The sequence below is a fragment of the Anoplolepis gracilipes genome, chromosome 5 (genome assembly GCF_047496725.1).
Source record: "Anoplolepis gracilipes chromosome 5, ASM4749672v1, whole genome shotgun sequence".
In the NCBI taxonomy this organism is placed as follows: domain Eukaryota; kingdom Metazoa; phylum Arthropoda; class Insecta; order Hymenoptera; family Formicidae; genus Anoplolepis; species Anoplolepis gracilipes.
In genome coordinates, this window is record NC_132974.1 from 10584499 (window position 1) to 10608923 (window position 24425).

The 24425-nt window shown below is 40.1% G+C and overlaps 1 protein-coding gene across 4 annotated transcripts in view; it reads left to right on the forward strand.

Annotated features, from left to right (window-relative positions):
- LOC140665638 (kin of IRRE-like protein 1) overlaps nucleotides 1–24425 on the forward strand; it is a 366422-nt gene that overhangs the window by 136503 nt on the left and 205494 nt on the right. For all 4 annotated transcript variants that reach the window (XM_072891964.1, XM_072891961.1, XM_072891963.1 and 1 more), the window contains exon 2: nucleotides 22458–22587. In XM_072891964.1, the coding sequence (XP_072748065.1) occupies nucleotides 22544–22587 (44 nt within the window). In that variant the 5' untranslated portion in view covers nucleotides 22458–22543. The remainder of the gene's footprint in view (nucleotides 1–22457; nucleotides 22588–24425) is intronic.

Consider the following 24425-nt stretch of genomic DNA (forward strand, 5'->3'; position numbering starts at 1 on the left):
CGCGCGAATCACCGAAAACAGCTGTTCGATATTACCGTTGTTAAGAAAACGTAACAAATTTTTTAGAATAGCTTCTCGAAAAATTTTAATGATTATCAACGCGATAAAAGGAATAAAAAATAATAGTTTTATCGATTTTTTTAATTCTTCAGATTCCCATCGAATGAAGGTCTTTTTCTACAGCTCACAATTATTCTCCAATGTTGATGATCTGATTCAGTTAGGGTAAACTCGGGTAAGATGGCCATAGTTTTTTAAAATGCAAAAAACATACTTTTATTTTTTAATAGTATTTGGCATATTATCTTTACTGAAGTTTAAATTACGTAATATTATCGAAATTAAAAGGAAAATATTCAATAGAAATTTTATATTATCAAAATAGTACAACATAAGCATTGGCCATCTTATCCAACTTTTAAAGAAAAGATGCCCCTAGTGACGGAAAGATGGCTATAATATTTATCAAAAAATAGTGAAAACAAAAATAAAAATTATAGGTCATATAACAATTTATATATCTTTATAATATGTCTAACGTCGATTACGATAGCTTAACTGTAATTTATTCGACGTTATAACAGTTTTTAGTGGACAAATGAAAAACTTTGCAGGTAGTCAAAAGTAAAAGTATAATGTAAGATTCATAATATCGTTATTTTGAATAATGTATGCACATAAACTACTGTAAATATCGATTATCTTTGATAATGACTAAAAAAGCGCACTATGTAGCGATTATCGAAAAAATTACAGCCATCTTTTCCGTATGGCCATCATACCCTAGTTTATTCTATAAGGAATTTCACGAATATAAATTTTTTGCTTCAAAATATTATCTTAAAATGTTTCTCTCTCTCTCTCTCTCTCTCTCTCTCTCTCTCTCTCTCTCTCTCTCTCTCTTGGACGACTTGATTTTATTTTCGCTAACAACTCGAGCGTTCTTGAATCTCTGTAATCTTGCTAATTACTCGCGGATTATCTCGTTCTTCCTCTCTCTCTCTCTCTCTCTCTTGCTCACAAGAAAGCGTCGACTACGCGTTATCCCACGGTCGGTCGATCGATCAATACGCAAAACGCGTGTCGAAAACGGAGATCCTCGAACCGGACGATCCTCTATCGCGTGGCGGTAGTAGATTCGCGATAACTCCGAACATGCAATTACCGTCGAAGTGGATTTCCCGACTAGTCTCCTCTTCCCTCCCCCCCCCCCGGTCTACTTCCTCTATTCGCCCGATCTATCCATGCTCGAGAGGTGGAATGTACTGAGCACTTCACTCGTCGGGCTCTTTGGCTCGTAGATTTGAATTCAAATTTGCGAGGGCCTCCCTTATCCCCACTTTGACCGTGGCCGTTCTCCCCTACGGTTTCCTCTGGCAATACCAATGATGCCAATCGCATCCGCCTGGTTCCCCGGGCCGGAAATAATTGTCGATCTTCCACGTGCTTTCCGTTTCTTTGAGAGCGCGAAAATGAGAGGGCGTAACATCTGCGCGGCGCAGATTTTCGACACGATCAATTAAAGGGCGATGTTAATTAAAATATATACTGACACGGCCGGCGAACTCTGACGTCGCCGGGAAAACGATCAATTAAATTTTATCAATGACGCATATTTAGGATTATAATGCGACTCTCGATTACGATGCGATGAAGTGAAGATCGGAAGAGGTGAGAGGGGAAGAGAGAGAGAGAGAGGAGGAAATAACGTTGTTTCACGCGACGATGCGTCAAACATACGCAGTGCGCGTAATTATTTTTGTTCCGTCAATCTTGACATCGTTATTTAATTATTTACATTTTGTTTTTTTTTTTTTTTTCCTTTTTGCAAAATCGGTGTTAAAAAGTTAAAAAAAAAAAAAAAAAAAAGATTACATGCGATTAAAAAGATTTGAACGTCTGCGTTTTAGGAACACGTTGAGCGAACTCGATATGGATTCTTAATCGAGCCGCATTTGTGAAATTCGGGAGCTTTACGACTGACGAGTTCGGGACCATTGGTACTTATCTGAGACCTGACCTAACTCTAACCTTTAGTACTCTTTCCATAAAGCCGGGGAACGGCCTTCCGTACGGCGTTGTAACGAAGAGAGAGAACTTCGAACTGCGATGGGTCTCAAAGTACGTCGTTTCCGCTCCCTTTCACCGGCGCAGCTCTCCCGCGTTGATGACCGAAGCGAGTAGAGATATGCACTTTGTGCTTACCCGACTACGTCTCCTCTTAGCCGCCGCATTTGCCTTTAAAACTGTCGAGAATTTACAGCCCCTTTGCCCGCGCCTCGTACGCCACTCTGGTGCATGTTTATTGCGAGACTCTCCCTTTTCCCCTTTTCCTGCAGTCGGGACTGTTAATACCCGTTAGGGCGGTGAAAACATTTACGGAATGGAAAGTGAGATACGTTAATGAAGGACCCGAAAGGTACTCGTTAAACCGGAACTTCACCAGTGGAAAATTTAAATGGCTAGAGTAGAAGGGAGAGAGAGAGAGAGAGCAGAGAGGTAAAGAGCACAAGATTAAACGGATTATTTCTGTGGAGCTGCGGCACGATTATAATTTCATCGGTTTTTCAGAAAATTAAAATTTTACTTGTACGTTTCTACTACGCACTTATCTTTTCTTCCCCTCCCTCTCTCCCTGTTTCTACAAATATATACACGGACGTACAATTGGAGTACTGGATTTTTAGCATCGTTAACTCTGTGTTTACCGTCATTAATTCGCCCGCCGCTTTTATCTCCACGTGGAGGAATCGCTGGGTTAGATGGAATTAGTCGAATTACAGAAGCGACGTAGTGTTGTCGCGACCGGTCTGGATATATGCGAGGCTCGTACAAATTTACTCGGAAACCATAGACGATGCGCAACCATCTATAAGCGAGGGCAAAACACGCAAACGCGCTGCTCCTATTCGTTCCTGATTGTTTGCATTTTCCGGCATCTCTCGACGCGCACAAGGAGCCGCCGCAGATAAGAGTTGCACGATACACGAAATTTTCGCCGCAACGTTCGCTCTAATTTTCCTTCCGCCGATGCAATCCGACCGTTCAAAAGCGCAAAATGGTTACCGTAGAAATCGTACTTGTTGAGCCGCTTAATGGGTCCGGGAAAGTTGCCCCGGCAATTTTTCACTCGGCTAAGTCCCCAAACTCCATTCGATTTCCAGATTGCTCGACTTGTTCAAAGTTTGTCGCTACTGCGTCCTAAGAACCTGAGGACCAACATACTTCTCTCTCTCTCTCTCTCTCTCTCTCTCTCTCTCTCTCTCTCTCCTCCTTCTCTCATACCGTGTTCTCTTTCGCCCGCGTATGAATATACGTATATATGCTAAGATGCGACACCGTTCCTTGACGAAAACTTTCGTCGTAGCTCGTTCCCGATGATTCTTACAAACTTGTTTGCTCGTCAGGAGGACTCGCATATATGAACTCTGGCCGAGGAGCGAGTAAGATCGGAGTACGACAATTACCTCACGAAATTGCCTTCTTTTCGCTTACAAATTGCTTCGGTGAATTATTATTATTATTCGCGAGATTCCTGAAATTTATTCGAGGTAACAGTCGGAAGAGCAGAATATGGCGAATTAATTGGAGTTTGATGCTTGTAAAGAAGTTGATTTAATGTACGTTAAATAGCACACACATACCCACACACAGTGATGGATGCAATTATAACATGAAACACAAGATTAACCAGATTCGAGACGGTCGGCTCACGTGACGCGGACCTATTTCAATTACAGTGTTTGATGCAAACTGTCAGTAATATCGCGACTGTATCAAATCAAAGCTAAATCGAATTATACGCACACTGAAGACACCAATTTGATACTATATCGATGGTACGTCAAGTATGTCCTCGAAATAGGGGCGATATACATGTATCCACACCGATGCCGTAAGGATCACATAGGATATGGGATTTGCGCGCATTTAAGTTTCAAATCCCATTGCGTTAATTGACGAGGGAAAACTCACGTCCCGCAGAGGGACGGAATATTTATTCGGGCGGGCGGACCAACAAACTGAAAACAGATTCCCTAAAGCCTCGACTCTCATATGTATGTGTATGTCGTGTAACGAACGCGTAATTGCGTGTGCCGACCCTCATAATTAAGCTTAGCGGAGTGCCTCTTGATTATCATGGGGATTAGTCTGACGAGTCCGACCGTTTCGTTTTACCGGGCCAAGTCAAATGCGTTTATATTAATGGACTAATATCGCTTCTTGGGATCCGAATGCAGGTAATCTATTGTATTATATTGCATCGCGGATACGTAATACTCTCTGCTAATTGATTGCTTGTTGGATTTGTATAAAACGATATCATATTGAATAATCGATCACTTTATTATACGATTGCAATTGAATTGTTATTAAATAGAAGAGAACAACTGACTATTTATTGTAGATACATTTCCGAGTTATTTTTACAACTTGATGCATAAAAATACATAAAAAGACGAGAATAACAGCGTTTCTCTGAGAAAACATAGCCTGCAAAATTAATTGCATTTATTGATTACAGTACGGTTGAAGCACCGTGTAATAACATATCGTATAATTTTATATCTCAGCTGCATCACTGATTTCAAAAGGGTTAGTCCCATTAAAATTATGAGTACGGTTGATGAGACAATTAAATTTTCCGTACATACCCACTGCGCACATTGCAGTATTATATTGCATCGCGCGTAAGTGAAAGGATGACGTATGTATGTACATTGTTTCAGTCGGGAGTCGAATAGTCTCTTTATCGCTTTTACCATCTTTCTATCTCCTTATTATAATAATATATAATCATGTGTGTGATTACACACAAGATAAGAATTTTATATTTAAAAACTTGAGATGGTTTATATAATTTACAGCTACGTTAGAACAATTACGTAACCAAACTTTATCGCAGTAAATTGAAATTTTTATCGGGTAAGATATAAATATGGGGTTAAAAATTTCCATTTATAGCATGGAGCTTTAGGCCGCAAGATAGTTTCCGATAAGCAATAAAAATTTCGATTCGCTCGGTACAGAATCAACATCAATGAATCAGTCATAAATCAGCGGAGAATCGATTTCTTACTGCGTTCCTCGGTCACGTCGGCAATATTCTCGTTTATCGCGCGAATTAGCTGGATGAAACTGACCGTTTCACTCTCTCGAAGCTTCGTGTCGAACGCAGTCACGTAGATCGCGCGCTTCCGTATATCCGGGCGCAAGAAGCGGGGGTGGATGCCGGGTTCGCTGGCTGATAGCGCGCCGGCTAGCAGGGAGCATGTTGAAAGCATTAGGAAGTTTCTTGCGGCCCTCGTCGGTAGAAATTAGAGGCAATCATTCTCGGCTTAACCGATGCACGGGTTCGAACCGGGGTTTTGCACCGCGTCCTCCCCTCTCTCGAAGAATACCAAGCCCGTCCTTCTAATAACGGCAACCCTCGCGAAACCCCTCGTCGGTTGCGAGTCACCGCCGATTGTGTTTTGCCAATGTTGCACGCCGCGATATCGTTTCGTCGAACGTAAGATATTGCATTATCAATTTCTCCCACAAGTTGTCGACGTATTCAAGCTATTCTATCGTACTAATATTTTTGTAGTTTAATATTATTATTAATATTATTAGGATTTATTTAATTTAATGTAACAAATGTCAAACATTTTAGTAGTGTTTTTATTTATGAATTTAAAAAAAAAGACTTTTAACGGGAAACAACTACTGACAATAATATATGTGTAAAATATAAACAAAAGTGAAAGGTTTTTGACTCAAATAGTTTCTACATATTAATGCACGGCGTTAAAAGTGAGAAAGTTCTTTGATAATCGATGCGCGATTTTAATGACATTTATTCTTTTTATAAATTTTTCTTAAAATGTATAGTATCTTTAGAACCTGATTTATTAGAATATTTCTTTCGCTGGTTACCTATGATAAATTCGTCCAGCTAACGAGCCCGATTTCTCTTTAATTAAATACAATTCTACTAGAGATCTGTGCAGAGAAATCTTCCTCTTCTCTGTATTAAATTACGTTTGCTTTAAATCGTCGAAGTATAGTCTTACTTAACACAGAAATCACTTTATTTCGTCTTATTTATTACAGAGATGTTTAAATTATTTGTTCAGCACAATTAATGTGAATCTACACGATTAAAATTTTACATAATTTATTTTTAATACGTTTAATGATAATATCGGTTTCTTCAGATTACATCCAGTACTAATATACATTGAATTATTAATACAATCTCAAGAGTTAATTAATGATGATAAGAACTTGCGACAAGGGGAATCAAATTTCTTGAATATATCGGAATTTGTATCGCAATAAAAACGAGATTATCTTAATATATACATCCATATTGTAAATTAATAGGAGCCTTGATTAAAATAAAGTTTGCCATAGCACGACTTTCTTGTTGTTAAAAATAAAAATTGTCGTTTCTTTTTTTCGATACAATTCCAGCTGTTATGCATCTTGAAGGGAATTTTTCTCCTTCGAGCGAAACGCTTTCGGGAGAAAGATTGGTCGCGCTACTAGCGTTGAATAATCCACGTTACAACTTTCAAAGTGCCTGTCCGAGTGTCTCGGCGGCGACAAGCGCCACGTCACGAACACAAACGCGTGTCGTAAACGTCGCGGTGACGCTGAAGTGACGCGAGAACGACCAGAACGGACGACGAGCCGGAAATAAATGCCCGTCTGTGCTAAGGCAGATTGTACCGAGGTAGACCATCCAGGGAGAGGAGACACTCCACTCCGACTGCGATCCGCGGTTGTGTTACCGCCGGAAACGTGGAAAGCGTGAAAGATCGCCCGTTATCCCGCGCGAAAGTACTTTCCATTTAATCACGTGCGCGGCGGCCGGGAGGGGGGAGGGGGGAGCGGGGAGGGGGGCGCCCGGCCAGCGCGGTCTGGCTCGCCGGCGTTAATTGAATTAGAGAATGGAATTAAGTTAACAATTTCGTCCGAATAGCCCGACTTCTACGACCCGGGCAATTATCTGTAACCGACTCGCGCCGTGTACGGTAGCTAGGTAGATGGGTGAGCGGAGATAGAAGCTAACCCTAGGTAGCGCGTCGTATCCTCGCACGGGTTGTATGACCGGCCGTTGCCGTTATTCGCGCCATATATCTTGTCCGCTTTAGAGAAACCGCCCCCTCCTTCCGGTATTAAATAATCCGATAGTGTACTTTTAACGTGTGCCGTGGTGCCAAGAATATCTACCAAGCGGCGCGAATATATCGAAGAGGAGGATGGAGGAGAGGAGAGAAGGGGGACGAAGGAAAACGCACGTCCGCATGTATATGTAGGTACCCATACTGCTGTAGAGTAACGAGCACTTACGCTGATGAAATTACATTTGGAATTCCGTTGAAACTTGCGAGAGAGAAAGAGAGAGAGAGAGAGAGAGAGAGAGAGAGAGAGAGAGAGAGAGAGAGAGAGAGAGAGTATATCGCAATCGTACGCAGCGATCTACCTAATCTCTTGTAGAAATGCATACGTAGTATAGGTAGGTCTGTACATTGAATTCTGTACGCGCGCGTTCTTCTTTCTTTTTTTTTTTTTTTTTTTTTTTTTTTTTACATCTCCGTTTTATTTATTTTTCCATCTGACGATGACTTTATTTACCTTTAATTACATATTCGCCCGCTCGCGAAATATCTCTCGTTCCAAATTGGGTTAACCAATGTGATGTTTGTCGAGATTCCGCGATGTATTCCACGCTTCTTCGCGTTGAACGACTATGTTATCGTTTGAAAGATATGTTCGCGGTGGGAAATAAAATTATCGCTTTCTGCACGTGACTTAATTACTGTTGCATGAATAAATGAACAATGGCAACATACAATAACGATATGATCGATTATCATTGATTTATGATAATTTTCAATATCGTTTGTCGTAAATTTCTTGCATATGAAAATGTATTATCTTGTCATGTACATTACGAAATTGTAGCCGTATCACGTGGAAGGATGCGGAATAATGCACGACGACCGCAAATGTTATTACCTTCACTCTGGCAATTCCGATATCGTTCTGCTGTAACGGAAAGTTGAAAACATCTCACGTTAATATTTCATTATTAAATCCAGTTAGGCGTAGTTCGTTGAAATTACATATTCATGTTATTGAGAATTAAAAAAAAGATGATCACTCGTATTATTTATTTATTTCAATCTTTTTATAGTGAAACACCTATCTGTAAGAAGAAAAATCTGAAATTTTAAACTTTCCATTTATAATATTTTTATATACATGACATAATGTTTATTTAATTAATTATTTCGTCTACATAGATAATTCAAATAACTTGAGATAATATATTATTACCACAGATTACGTCAAATATTTTTATACGATAAAATGTAACATCAAAAATGATATTAAGAGTCACAAAATAATTTCATGTAACTGGAATCGATCTCGAGCCTCGTAAAATCGATTTATTTCAAGGAAAGAAACATGGGGCGGTGCTTGCGTGTTAAATGCCGAGAATAATTTACCGAAATGTTCGTTTCTAGCTCCCTTTCAAGTTGATTCGATACGTATGAAAATTGAACGAACACGAATGCGATGCGATGCGGCCGTCACGGCGCGGTTTCGCGAATATCAAACGCGCGGATAAAATGCATATGTCGAGGCATGATATTCGGCGCAAACACACGGGCCGTTTATACGATCGTTGTACGTTACGTCTGTACCGAATACGAATCGTGACGTTATCTCTAACGATGGAATTAATTATCGAAAAGCGCCGGAGAGAGAGAGAGAGAGAGAGACAGAGAGAGAGAGACAGAGAGAGAGAGAGAGAGAGAGAGAGACGGTCAATTATTCGTGGTTTTAATTAGCATCGTCGCGTTTCTACAACTAATATCCGAATATTGTCTCGTTGTCAGATGTTGTTTCATTCATCGTACACATTTATCCCGGCAATATATCCGCATTATATCGAACGACTAATTGTTGTTGCATGATACATGTTGTTGTCTCAAAATTAAAACTATAACGCTGCCTTTGAATTAATCGGTGGCGAAAACGACCGCGTTGTTTTCAACAGGAAACGCATCTTTTGCGCAGGAAAAACGAGGTATATTCCATCAAACGGTGGGCAACATTGGATAGCAAGTCGCGCTGACGCGAATCGACTGTTATCGCGTGGTCGTAATAGCGGAACAAAACTTTTTAACGGTTTGGCCGTTCTTCACTGAATCCGCGTGCGATCACTGAATTCGTGCGCAGAATTCATATTTGACGTTGTTTTGCCGGCAAAAAGCGGAAATATCAGTGAGTTCCATCCGAGAGCGGATAGAGGATAGAGGACGTTTAGCGATCCGATTGGTATTCCACTCTACGACATTGGATAAAAATATTGAGCTTTTCCCTCTCTTCCTCCCTCTCTCTCTCTCTCTCTCTCTCTCTCTCTATCTAATAAATCGTACGTTATCTCGGAAAGACCACTGAAAATGATCAACGTTTGCTATTTCGATTGCTCGCTATTAACTTTTGTCCCGCGATTTTTCGAATAAACGCAAAAAGCTACATAATTACGCGGAACGAGGTTTAATTACAGCAAAAAAAAAATAAAAAAAAAAACAAGTAAAATGAAGTCCAGAACGCGCGTTATCGTCATATTTGAAGCAAGCCAGGTCGCGCTTATTGCACCAGTGTGGCTATCGACTATTTTGTCGCGCGCTGTGCAGCTGCACATATGGGAAATAAAATTGCACCGGCATCTTTGAATGCGAGCCGAGATGACCGTGTTTCTTTGGGAAAAACAAAATAATAAAGGCGCAAGCCGGTGAGAACAAACAGGAACTAAGCTCGTAGAATCGCCGATAAACCACGTTCCGCGCGCCACTTGTATCGGCGAGCACGTGGGTTCATTTGTCGGAATTTATTCCTGCTCTTAATCGTTTGAACTCTACTGTAATTTTCTCAAACCAAATCTTTCCAGAGAATTCTTCGGAACTAGCGAAGAAAGTAATACGATCGATCCGTTTGAATATACTTACATTGCGGGAAACAAAAATAATCGTTCGACTAAAGTAATTGCAAATTATGGAAACAAAATTATATAATTTAGTAGCGAATTTAATTAATTGATTAAAAATGACGTTATATAGAACAATTTGTTCTTTTTCACGTAATTTAAATTATGCTAATTCTATTGTTTAATTTAATAATATATACATACATATATAAAAAAGGTTAAATAAAATTATGTATATAATATTTCTTGATGTTTCTCTTATTAATTGTTTTAACAACTTCAACTAAAATTCATTCACCTAACCGAATCTCGGATGTTTGCAATGCGCAATCTGCGCCGGCACAGTCACAATGGGTGACATTATCAAGCACAGGATTTGTAGGTGGTTGTGCCACCGGTCCGGGAGTTTGGTCGCCTATCTACGTACGCTTCAGGTCGGATATTTGCTAGTTAAGTGACGGTATTGACGCGTGCGACAAGCAAATACCAATATGCCCCGCCGTCGGACATCGTACATACATATCTATCAACTAGACGACGATCAAACAATTACATTCGTTCGGAAGCCAGATTGTCAGATAAATTCGGTGACTGCGTTTCGCCGCGTTTTTGATACCGTTTCGCACAATACATTCTACTCTATCCCGGTTACATTATAGAGAGGGAAAATAGTGACAAACACCACACAATCGGCGAATCGTTTTGCGTAAAAGTACATATTTTTACGTGCACAGCACGAACAACAACGACGCGTGTGTTGTTTCTGGATCTTTAAAAAAGAGAGAGAAAAAAAAAGAAATACGATTTAAAGTTTCTCTTTCGAAGATAGTCACCGAATCGCGCCGTTTCGCGAGGAGAAACTTGGCGGGAAAGGGGAGATTGTTAATAAGCGAGCGATAAAGCGCTTCTCGAAAATCGCTCGTATTACTAGTCCCGCGCGGTAAAAACTTTCCGAACGACGTCAACTACGGACTTTATGGATCTCGTAAGAAAGTTCGTTAAGTCACTTTCGGAACACATAATCCGACGAAAATACATATTCGAAGATATTAATAAATAACGACGAACGGGTATCCGCGTTTCGCATCGTGGGATTTAAAAAAATTACATTTAAATTTTATATTTAATTATAAAAATTGCATTGGCTAAATTCACAATTTGTCTGTTTATTTAAATTATTTTCAGAATATTACATTAAAAATTATTATTTGTTATAAAGACTTATAATAAAGTTTAAAAACATTAGTTAGGTAGTTTAATTAAAAATTAATTAATTTTTGCGGAATTCAAAATATAATTTTTTCGTTATCTTAAATAATTATTAATATAATTATTTATTCATTTTTTTACTCCCGACTGCTGCCAACCGCAGGTTGGAAAAAAGCGGACAGAGTTTTTCATATTCAAATGCGTTTTTTATATTCACACAGATTTAAAAAAATAATCATTTTTAAGCTTATTATTTTATTTATTTAGTACCGGCGGTATTATAGAATAATTAAAGTTTAATTTTTCTGCGAGAAAAATAAATAAAATGTATCGATCGCGAAGAAAATATATATAATTAATTTATTTTATTAATACGAACCGCATTACGGAATCTGCGTAATTTGCGACGTTTATTCCGCTTATCCGTCATCCTTTCGCTCGTTGAGATATAATCGACCGCGAGATCATGGTGCTATTTCTAAAGTTGTCGTAAACTCGATCCGCTATTCGCCGCGGATTCCGGATTCTCTTTTCTTACGCGAATTACTTCGGCCAGAGTTTACAAACATTATTTAAAGTTTTCGAGGGAACGAAAAGAGAAATCTACTACCTTGTGCCTTTAATCTTTTCTCGTCTCATCCCTTTCTCACCCTTTTCTCACCCTTTTCTCACCGCACACTTTCTTTCTTCGCTATACCTTAACGATCTCTCTCTCTCTTTTTCTCTTTTTCCCTTTTTCCCTTTCGAGATAGAGCGGCGTCCTTCGACTATAATTCCTTATCCAGAATTAATTGAATCTCCGGCTGTCCACTCGCTGTAACGCTCGCATTTATCTTGCGATCCGTGCCAAGAAACGTATGCCGGCGACGTGAATATTCACCGATGCGAGTTTATCGGATTTTCTTATTCTAATTTATCATAAGAACGGGAGTCGCGAGCATGTGTGTATGCTACATTAATTACGATCAATTTTCGGATGCTATTCGTATGTGAGATGTCAGCGACAAATCGTCGCTACGAGAACAATCGCGCGCAATTTCAATTCACTTCCGCAGAGTCCACGTCTTTTTCCCTCCATGATAAACTGGCAAACTTCTTGGCCGGGGTCTTCTTCAACGCCCGCCGCTCGTTCGCCGCCAATTCTATCCCGCCGACTGCGATAATAAAGGAAACGGCCGGAACGACGAGAAAACGTCTTCGACGGCTTTCATTAACACCCGACGATTAGATTTGCAACGAAAGTACGTTAATTAAAGATATCTTAAATACGCCAGAACTCTTGCGACCAGCATTTAAAATCTGTTAAATGACGGGCCTTTACGCCGCACTCGCAAACTATCGGACTTTTAATGAGCCCGATAGATTTTTATCGCCCGTCTTTCTTTCCGCGGACATTATTTATGCACCGAGTCGAATCTCTCCGGATCGTTATTCCAGGTTTTTTTACCGAATCGACGCGACAACGTCGTCATCCGTATTCTCGCAAATACAATCTGCGCCGCGCGCCAATTAAAAGTCACCCCGCGCGAACCCCTCGGATCGCATCCCTAGGAGTAATCTCTCCCGTAGGGTACCTTCGACGAACAAGACCAGAGTCCAATAATTCGGAATCGCTTACTCGATCTCATCCAAGTTATAATTCACCGGCGACCGTGAATCCGCCACCGAAGATCTCGACAAAGGTTTCGCACGAATTATACGAGGGAAGAAGGGTAGAGAGGGAGGAGAGAGAGGGAGAAGAGACGCCGAGGGAGAGAGGAGCGCTTTGATCCTCGGTCAAAGGCCAACGTCTCCGAAGGGAGCGCAATGTTACGTGGGTCCCTTGGCCCATTGTGGCTCCCATTGTTGCGCAAACTGCATTACAACCGGAAGTGGCCGCGACCTCTCTTCCGTGGCTCGTAACTCAGTGTCTCGCGGCCTGGCGCCGGCGTTACACAATGCAACAGCAGCAACAGCACCACCAGTACTACCCTGCGACACCGACGTCAGACGTCGCCTGCCGCCTGCTACGACGACGTAGTAGCGTTCGTCGCGTTACGACAGGAGGAAAGGAGCGAGGAAGGGGAAGGGGCAGGGGGAGAGGGAGAGGGAGAGGCACGTTATACATCGCATCAATGTTACGCACCGTCGTTCGAAACGTGTGTGACCTTTTGCACGCGTATGCGTGTGTATGTCGTTGAGAGGAAATTAATCGCGCCGACAATTCTCGTCATCTCTAGCGAGAATTACTCATCCCGTTTAAACAGAAACAATAAGCTAGTCTATATGCGAATATAAGCTAGTCTATATGCGAAGCAAAATTTTTCGTATCGTTTCGAATGACTGCGAGCGTGATTATTACTTTCTAATCTCATTGCGACTTTCAATAAGCCTGCTATTTCCGTTTTTCGTTGTAATTGATTCGTTTCGTTTTTTTTTTTTTTTTTCTTCAAAAACGATAACGCATTTAGTTCTTTAATTTTATCTGTCGAGACTATTTTTCATTTTTAATTATATCTACTCGATACAAAAAGTAGATGTAAATATTTATTTGAATAAAGTATGCTAAAAAATGTACGGATCCATTTGAATTTGTACCGTACTAAATGGGATACAAATAGAATACATCGCGTACAGATGGATCAGAAATGTTACCGATTTTCACCTCGTGATGCATAAATTATTATATCGATGAAAAAGTAAAGCGATGTAACATACGACGTAAAACACTTTTAGTTAAAGTTGTTATTGAGTTTTACACATTTGGTAACCAGCTGCGACTTTAGAAAAATGATAATTTATATCTCTCTCAGAAAGAGAGAGGGAGAAAGAGAGAGGGACTATGGATAGTGAGATAAATAAGAAACTAACTTGAGATTAAGTTTAAATTGTTTTCTCGCATCAAAATTTCAATTCTTCCCATCTGTACTAAAGCTGTCGGCTCATCAAGATCGGTATAAACCCTGTTTAAGATCTACTTAAAAATGCATTGAACAATAAGTATTGAATTATTAACAAAAATGTTGCAATCCGATAATAATCAGATGATCATGATATCGATTTAAGATTTTTAAGCATTGGACACATTCTTTGCACACATTCCTTTTATTATAAAACGTTTGTTTTATCGAAAAAAAATTATCTCGGCTTTTTTGCAAAATTAAAAATAATATTCTGCAAAAAACTAAACATTTTTCTTACTTAAAAGTTGAAATTATATTTTTCCCCAGAGGAGAAGAAAAATTTTGAGATATTTCAGCTTTCAGCAATTTCGAAATTATTTCGCATATTTGAAATCTGTTTTGTATGTGTGTCTGTGAAGTTTCTCGGGCTCTAAAACTTTTTTTGCATCTATCGTACATGTCCGACACCCTCCACAGCAGCAGTTATCACCGATGAAAGGAGACTGAGGGGGACCAGTCCTCAGGCAACAATAGGGATCTCATGGGGTAAGGCTCTATTAATAATTCTAGAGCGACGTCATTATGATATAAGCTACTGCAACTCGAAAGAGAGAGAGAGAAAGACAGAGAGAGAGAGAGAGAGAGAGAGAGAGAGAGAGAGAGAGAGAGAGAGACAGAGACAGGCTAAAAGGGTGGTGAGGGCGGAAGTGGGGTAGCTAAGCGATTCGTTCTACTCTCCGGAGGCCGACCTCTCAATTAGCCTGCTTTCCTGCAAACTACGACTCCCCTGCGATGTAGCGATGTAGCGATGCGCCGGCAGGCTGCTCCGGATCTGGCAGCATGTTTTCCAGGATATCCTGATTCGCTGGATTCAACTGGTAAATCTGCACGAAAGGCCTGAGGTATGTCCATAATTCGTCGGGTTTACGGAAATCCGTGCGGTTAGGTTACGAAATAAACCAAGGATTTTTCACGGATTCGATATTAATGCGTCGTGTATAGCTTTCAAGCCATCGAACGCGAGTGTACTCTATAATATCGTATATTTTAAAATTTGATTTATATAGAATTTATATGTTAGTTCCTACATACATATTTTACTCTAGCTCTGTATATTTTATTTACGTTATATTAAAACCATGATTTATGTACATAAAAGTTTTGCGAGGTGTCTGAAAATGTTTTTTCATAATTTTAAACCTTGAGTGTAAATTTCTCAAATCATCTCTCTCATATGTATATTACAATTGCATATGTCGTACAAAAAAATATAAGAAATGCAAAGACATTTTTGTTCTCTTACCCTTTGTCAGTAAAGAATAAAAAATTAAAAAAATTTTATATTAGAATAAAAAATTAAAAAAAGAGAGAAACACACACAAAAGCTGTACAAAACAAATAGCAAAGACCACGTGAGGAATGTAATACGCTCGAAATCCGAATTGTGCCCCATACGATTTCACACATACGATTCTTCGTTTGCCATTACCCCGGACCCCGGGGACCAACGGCGCTCGTAGATGGCCCATGAGATCAAGCCGGCCCAAGTGGAACGTGTTACCGTACCTCATCGCAACTAACCATTGGGTCCAGCTAAGCCCAATATCATCCACCTGGATCTAGTCCGTACACGCAGACTCCCGACGGTGCTGGTGGAGGGTTCCCTATTATTTTTCATTCCGCGCGAAATCGAAGGCTCTGCGAAGCGGACCCCAGACGGCCAGCTTAATCCACTCTTTCGAAATTTTACGACGGTTAGGCTGCTTTGAAAGCGGGTCTCGCCGAACCTGGTCTCGCTCGTATAAACGTCCTAATTAATTTTACACAATTCGACTTTATAACGGGGAGGCTTAACATTGCGATCGGGGTTAGCTTTTCTGTGACCATCCCTGACCAAAATTTACTTTTCCCCCCTCCTCTTTCAAAGATATAGCTCCGTGGAAGCTATACCAAGTTTAATCCCCTGCGGTATGGAGTCGACGGGAACTTTCACGAAGCGGCTTCGCGTGCCGAGTTCAGGCTAAGACAAAGCGCACGGTCCGGTTCAATGAATCCCCTTTCCCTCTCCGACGCGTTTTGCCGACCGTGGAAATTATCTGCCAACAGGTCGGTCGTGCAGCTGACAAGAAAAATCGACGACACTTGCTCGATGTGACGCAACGTGGGGAATTAAAATTATGCCCGAGGGGGGTGTAAAGCGTTTTACCGTACGTGTTTGTACAAAAAGGATTAGTGGATGAGAATAAAATTAAACCTGGTATGAGTTAAATTATTTTACAAGTTTTTGATGAGATTTACAGTTTCATATAATAGAGAGGTCATTTTTTTTAAATACACTTTAATACCATTTTAATGCAGCTTTTAAATACAATTTTTCTTATAATGATATTTTTTTAAATTATATTAATACACCGAGGGAGGATGATATATGGAATTTACACTGGAAGTAAATGTAACATAATGCCGTATGATTTACAGCAGATAGAGATATCGCCGGTACAGATCTAAACGTGTCGTCGCGCGTATACGCTGTCTTTCCGGTTATCAATTTTGCAACAACTCGCGTCTATATCGAATTGAAAGTATATTTTCAAAAATATTCAAAAGGAATGTACAATGTGTGTATATCGTATACACAATATGTTTCTCATACATATCAATTCGAAGGGAGATTCCGTATGAGGAAACTGTCGTTGCCGAACCCGCGGAATCGTTTCCCATCATAGTGCTTCGTGTATTCGCGCACACATTCGTCGTAACGTCAGACGCAAGAGCTGCGTGGAACGCACTCGGATCACCGAACCTCCTCCATCGCAGGAAGACAAGAAATTCCATCCTTTTAAAGCGATCCTCTCTCTCTCTCTCTCTCTCTCTCTCTCTCTCTCTTCTGGGAGGATGCTCTCGGAGAAATAAAAGCAGGACGATTTTGCGCGAAACGGAAGTTCAACCGGATCGCGTTGCCGGGCGAATCTTTGTCGCGAAAATTCAAAGGTATAAAGTGTCGACGAGGCGTCGCGCCGACCCTTGTAAAGACGTTGAATTTTATGAAACTTCGCGGGACTGCGGCAAAAACATGTAAATACGCAATAAAGCGTAAGTTTCCCTTTCCCTTGGCCCTTGGTTTGTTACTTTCGTTCTGCAAGCCCCGGACCGACTCTACAATCCACTCGGCATCGTGGAGTAGAAAATCCCAGGCGCGTCATGGCTGGTTTCACTGATTTTACCGTGAATTTGGAGACAAAGAGACGAGAGCCGCGGACTTTATAGACTACTCGGCGCTAGCTTTTCACGCCAGCGATGCTCCGTTTCTCGACGGCGATTTCTAGAGAAATTTCGCATGCATCGCGTATCTAAAAGTCGACGCATTCGCGTTCTTCGTCGTTGTATATAATGCATAGAAATTGCGCTTCTTGACTAGTTTAGACGAAAAATTCGGAAAGCCCTCTCCGCGCTTTTGAATGCGTGCGATTCCCAGATGGCCGTAATTTACAGATCACCATTTTATAAAGAGAGAAAGAATTTTGCTCGATGATTTCTTCAGCATTTATATGGAGTTTTTACCACTGAAATCTCGAACGACTCTCGGCCATTAAAACTTTGGAGAAGGAAAGTACCTACGAACAATAGATTCTTCCATGCCACGCCCGGCTCCGCTCCTCGACTCTCGGTTAGCAAAAACTCGCACGGGAACCTGCATTTCCTCCATTTTCCACCTCGGCGAGGCGACCGTTGGGGAAAATTAAGGAACTGATTAACGCGCCCGCTAATTTGTCCCCTCTAACTTGGCACTGCCCTTTAACTTAATGCGACACGAAGTAGACGTGAGGAGGAGGAAGAGGGACAATGAGCGTAGACAATGGTGAGGCTGATACGCTTAGCGGAAGCAAACGGGTCTGCCAAGTTGAAGAGACCTCCACGTAGGAGTGTTTCAGGATAGCAGGAGGGTGCTCGGGACACTTAACTACCCCTAAATAACGGACCCACCCTTCACTCGCTATTCCTCGTTCGATCGTACCAACTAAAGCGCACGTAATGCTGCTCCCATTGCGTGCTAATTCGTGGCGGATACATTTGCGAGGCTTGAGACGTGCATCGAATTTTAATCAGCGATCAGTGCGTTCATCGCGATGAAATTATTTCAAACCTCCACACACGATGCGTAATGATTCAACCAAAACAAGGTTTCTCGCGAAAACCATATTATTATTTAAAAATACACAAAATGTGAAACATCTATATTTTCGATAATTATTCTTTTCAGATTTGTTTTTTAGCTTATGTATTTAGTGTATATATATATATATGTACACTTAATTCACACGCCATACATACAGGAAGATCGTCCATTAACGTATATCCGGGCTCGTACGATTAGGATGTAATGACGACGTCAATACAGGCGACATGATCAATCTATGTCGCTCCCGGAGATTTATGAAAATACTTGCTTTCACTGTCATGTCGTGGCTCAGCCGAGAAGACGCCGAAGATATAAGTTAAGAAAAGTTCACGCGAAAATCCCCCGAGGGCGAGGATGGAAGGAAGGGAAGGAACACAACAGACTTCGATGTCCACCTACGGCGAGACTTACTTCCTTTTTTCGCGCGAAAAGTTTTGTTCAATTTTCCCTGCGCCACATGCTGCGCGATATTAACGGATGGGAAAAAAAAGGAGAGACGATATTCTCAAAATGTTCCGGGACGAGTCGCATTAAGATCATGACTTTGATCTCTCGCTCCTCGTTAGCAATTAATGTCTCCCATGGTGAAATTTTTGTCGGAAGTTTTCATTATTCACGCGGTTCTCCGGCAAATGTAATGGCCTGGCATTATTAATAGAATTATGTAACTCTTCTCGACGCGCCGCACCTCTCTCTCTCTCTCTCTCTCTCTCTCTCTCTCTCTCTCTCTCTCTCTCTCTCTATCTATCTATCTATCTATCTATCTATCTATCTATCTATCTATCTATCCATCTATCTCTATCTCGTCGTAATAATTATCTCGCAAAGCTGCCGAGCGAGCGCTGTTAATTATTAACAAAGACATCATTCTGAAATACGCGAGTGACAACGTCACGGTGATGTAACCGAACATCTGTCGTCGTGCGGCTACGGCGATATAATTGAGCGTGTTAAAAACACGCGTCATATGTCTGTTATGTTTCAAACGTGACATATCCAGTTTTCCTTCCCCCGCGGGTATTGGTTAAACTTTTCCGAGTTCTCTTCCGTACAAGTTGGAACTTCATTCGCGACATTCAATTAAACCTCGCGTTCCAGTGCCACATTTTTGCGTGCCACCGCAGAACGGATGGACACACTTGGAAACTTTTTTTATATACTTTATTTTAACGCCAAAAAGAGAGAAAAGGAGAACAAAGGACTTGTATCGAGTTTCGAAACTCGCAGTATTATTCTCGCTACGTTTCCTTTAGCGACCCTGTGCGCTAAAGTTGAATGTAGCAATCGCATTAACGAAAAACAATTGGCGCAAACTAAAATTTCCTTTGACGCGTGAATCGATCGGGAAACTTGTCCGATCAATGTTACGAGGAGTCATTCCGTTTCCCGGCGACTCGAAATTGCCAACGTCCCCCGATTTTGTCGTATGTCTAATTTTTAGATCAAGATAAAATTCACTCAATCGTGTTTCTCGATCATTCGAAACGATTTCACGGCTATTGATTTCGAGATCGGATAGTGTTTTGCGTAGCGTTAATGCCCGCGAAAGGCGCACATGGCCGACTAGCGATTTGATCGATAATGAATTCATTAAATGCGTTTCGAATGCGACACGACCATCGTCCGCCATTAGCGCGCCTCTGGACATTTCGACCAGCGCCTCGGGTCTTTGAGGGTTAATTGCGGACGTGTTGCGGAATTCCATTAATCGAAACGCTTTCAAGGCTCTGCCTGGTATTTAAACGCTAGTACACGCGCGTATACGCGTCCATCATTGGCCGATCGATCCTCCATAGATAGTTGCTTTCGTGCTCGTCGACTTAGAAATTACACACAAATATGTAATCAGTGTAATATAAATTAACGTGCATCTCTACTATAAATGACATCAAGTAAAATTATATAATATTCAATACTTTAATTATTTTGCGTAAAATTAATATTTTTCGTAATCAATATATTAATAACATACAAGAAAATTTTTTACTTTTTTTTAGAAAAATATCTTAGTATGTAAATTACATATTAGATTATAACGCTATATATAAAGATATTTTGGAAAATAAAGAAGAAGATAACAAATTGTGTGTAACAAGAAAACATTTTTATAATAAGAATTTGTATATAACATATTTGTAATAAGAAAATTTTTTAATAATAATTGTTTTTATATTTTATATTTTTTAGTAATAAAACTAAAAGTATTTTCACGTATTTCAAGATGAATTTTATACAAGTTTCGCTGTTCAAGCAAACATAATTTTAATTAATTTCCACTGTCTTTTCTAAAATGTAGGCACATGCTTCGAAACGCTGAATTTATGAGTGATTAAACAACGTAGAAAAAATAAATACCGAATTGAGCTCCAGTTACACGAAGTACACAATACAATAAAATTGTAACGAATGAAGCACATATCTTGCATTTTTCGCGTATAGCGACTTATATACGACGACGACTTGCGGCTTTCTCGTTGCTGTTGCTGCTACCATGGTAGCAGCGGCTCTGACACCCAGCCCAGGAGGGTGGAAGTAAACGGCTTGTTGCGCGTCGACGAAGCCCATTTTATGCCTTGGAAAAAGCAGGAATTCAAATGAGTACCGTTATACGCCAGGGCGTTTATATGATAAAGAGTAGCCCTTAAACAATATTTATGCCCATCGTTGAAGCCGGAGGCATGCAATAAATACTAAACCTATGCTAATCTTTATACTTGTCCTTTGCTCGCACACTGATAAGGTTTTTTTAAAATTCCACCTTAAACATCCAGGAGACACGTAGATAGTCGCTTAAGAATAATGTATCGATTTATTGGCAAGAGATGAAGTTAAAAGAGCTCATGGTTCGATTTATTGAAATATATCAAGAGGTTTATTATATATAAATAAATAAAATAATATTGTCTGGTTTTATATTATATATATATAAACCCTGTCATGTATATAAAAATATTTTTTTTTCTATAAAAAGAATTTTGTACTAGCAGTAGGATTAATTTTAGACTCCTGTCACACTATGTTTTCACACTATCTTATATCAAAGTTAATATGTTCTTAATTTGTTCGTACCTATAGATGCGATATTCCGTGACTCGATGTCGTTTATCTAACAGTGGAAACAAGATACCTCGGCCCGATATCACGAGTCTGACACTTTGACGAGATATTTTGCCTGACATTTTTTTTTATATAGTATCGTATTAACAAGAGATGCAAATATAAAAATAGATGTTAGATATACTAAATGCAGATAAAAAAAAATAAAAATCATTCTATCAAGAATGGAAATACGAAACTGGAACGAACAACTGACAACAACATATTTTAATGCAAAGAAACGATAAAGTACGAGAAGACAGACTTTTTCGTTGTTGTCGCCTTCATCTCGAGAAAAGAGATCGCTTCATCCCCGTCGAATTTCGACGGCAGGGGCCGGCGGCGATTTCCGTTCTCGCGCGCGACAAATCGAAAGCGTCGAGGCGAGACGCGGTCGCTTTCTTTCTCGCGTCGATCGGTCAGCGGCGCACAAAAAGAGTCCGGAGAGTCCTGGAGATTCCCGGGAACTCGGCGAAACCCTTATCCCTTCCGATTTTCTCTTTCCCGCTCGTCACGCGGGGGCGGAGAACGAGGGCAGCCGACCGAATCGAATGGAAACTCGTTTCTTGGGAATAGCCTACCGGAAATTTACGGAAGGAATTGGCCCTCCCGTGTGCGATTTGACCAACGAGCTCTATCCAACTTGTGCTAGAATCGGTCTAGCCTGGATTGCGCCTCCGGCTGGCGAGAGATGGGGATGTCCACGGAGAAACGGAATTTCATAAGCCGAATCTCTTAATCCCATCGCCCACATCCGATTTCGCGTATCGTTCTATCGGGCCGTGGCCCAGTAAACCACTGATATTTCGGATATTTCTGCGTCGCCAGTATCGCTTTTCGATTTATTCATTTTTTTTCTCGTCGTTCCTTGTAAACGCTCGTTTGGGAAAAATATTCGTAAAATTCATTTTCTGTAGCGTTTATCGGAAATTAAAGAATCTGGCTGTTACAAAAGCTTCGTAAAGTATACGGAGAAATAGCACGCAAATGAAAAAATGCTCAAAAATTAATCATAATACACAGCCTATGGGCTTCCAATCGGAATAAGCGCGAGATGACAAAACGATCGTTAAATAAACGTTAAATATTTTGTTTTCAGTTCCACTGGTGAACATCAGCGTCGTAGAAGGAAGACTCGCCGAATTACCGTGCGACATCACTCCTCCCAGCGACGACACGCTGCACATGGTTTTCTGGTTTAAAGACGAAGCCGGAGTACCGCTGTACACGTAAGTTTGTAATTTTGTTCTTGTCGCGAAATCTCGGTGAAATTAGCATTTGCGAAATTGCGTTTGCTTATAAACTGTGACTTTAACTAAACGAAATACGTGACAGATGTTTGCAAAAATAACTTTTATTATTAAATTATAGTCCTAAAAAAGTCTCAATAAACATTCTACTTTATTCATATATATATTCTTAAAAAATATTATGATATTTTGATTAGATAAACTAGAGAGTTAAAAAAGACGAAAGATAAAGCAATGTTAAGCAAAAGGTTTCGCACATCTTTAATATATTATTTACGATATAAATCGCAACGAAAGATTAGTGTAATTTACATGTTTGCGTTAAACTTGTATTACATCGGTTTATTCATTTCTGAAGGATTTACAAATCTCCATACATTGCGCGATTCGTCACGACAATCGTCGAAATAGGTGCCAATGAAGACCAGGAATCTGCGTTTCGATTTATCGTCTTACGGATGTCGCCTACTGTAAAAATGTCACGAAAAATTTCGAGCGTTGGAAGAATCTACGGTTTTCGGGACTAATATGTCGTATAAAACCGGCCCGCACGGCGCTCTTGCATTACGAAAGCAAAACGGGTGCAAATCCGACTTGCCTCCCGTTATTAAACGTACATCACCTCGCTCGCCGCGACGTCTCTGACCGAAATTCCTTTCCGCATTCCATATCCCCGATGTGTTCTCCCTTACGAATAAACGGTGCTGGAATTATTAGACGGAGCATCCTCTCGCGTACGATCTCTTTTTCTACCGTTTGTTCTCAGAGACTGAACGAGCGAAAGAGAATTATTTGCGCGAAAGTACACTTGTTACAAGCGTACTTTCCAGATTTTACAATCAGGTCTGCTTACATAATGCGAGTGCGAAGGAATTTTAACGACGTGGAATATTCGCTCAATTAATAAGCGCGCTATTGATACTGTCGCGTTTTGTTTGTCAGAGAGCGGAAAAGAGGAAGAGGAAGAGAATAACGCATTTCAAAACGTGGATCGCTCTCTGTGGTCTATGCTGCCATTAACCCGTATGCTTCCCCGATATTTTTCGATCCTCGCGAATTGAAGACAAACAGTGCGTTCCGAACGAAACGCAAATAGAGGTCGGGAACGCTTAACCCAACGCGAATACATATCCTGTATCGTTGCACTTTTCGCTATCGATCCTTCCTTCGTTCGTTGCACGCGACCCTTCTGTGTTTTCCTTATTTTTTAATCCGATCGCGAAAAAGAGAGGATCCGCGAATTCTTATATAGACGGTCCCTTTTGCCTGATTTACAATCGAATGCGTAATCAACCATCGCTCTGCAATAAAGGGATCCGCCAAGAAAGTTGAAGAGAAAAATTGAAGAGGATATTCTTTCTTTCTATTTTTTAATAAACGTACTCTTTCTTAAACTGAATCGGTAAAAATGTCTAAAACTAATTAAAACAGTGACAAGATTTCACCAAAGGTTAATGAATATTTTACTGATCTTTATTTAAAATACTCACACTTTGCTCCTCTATCTTATGTTTCATCAGTTATAACAAAGACTTCATATAGTATTCAAATTATATATACATATATTATATTTCTTTATTTTAAAAATATGATAAATCTAGAAAAAAAATAATTAGAACTTTTGGTCAAATATTTCTTTAATAAGATTGATAAAGATTTATTTATTGCCATGAATTTATTATATCTTATATTATAATATATAAAACGCATTTTAATACAAAAATTATTTCATTTAAAAGACTCCATTGAAAAGAATATATATTCATTCTTATATATCTTTATATATCTCTATATATCTTCTCTCTCTTTAAGTTCCA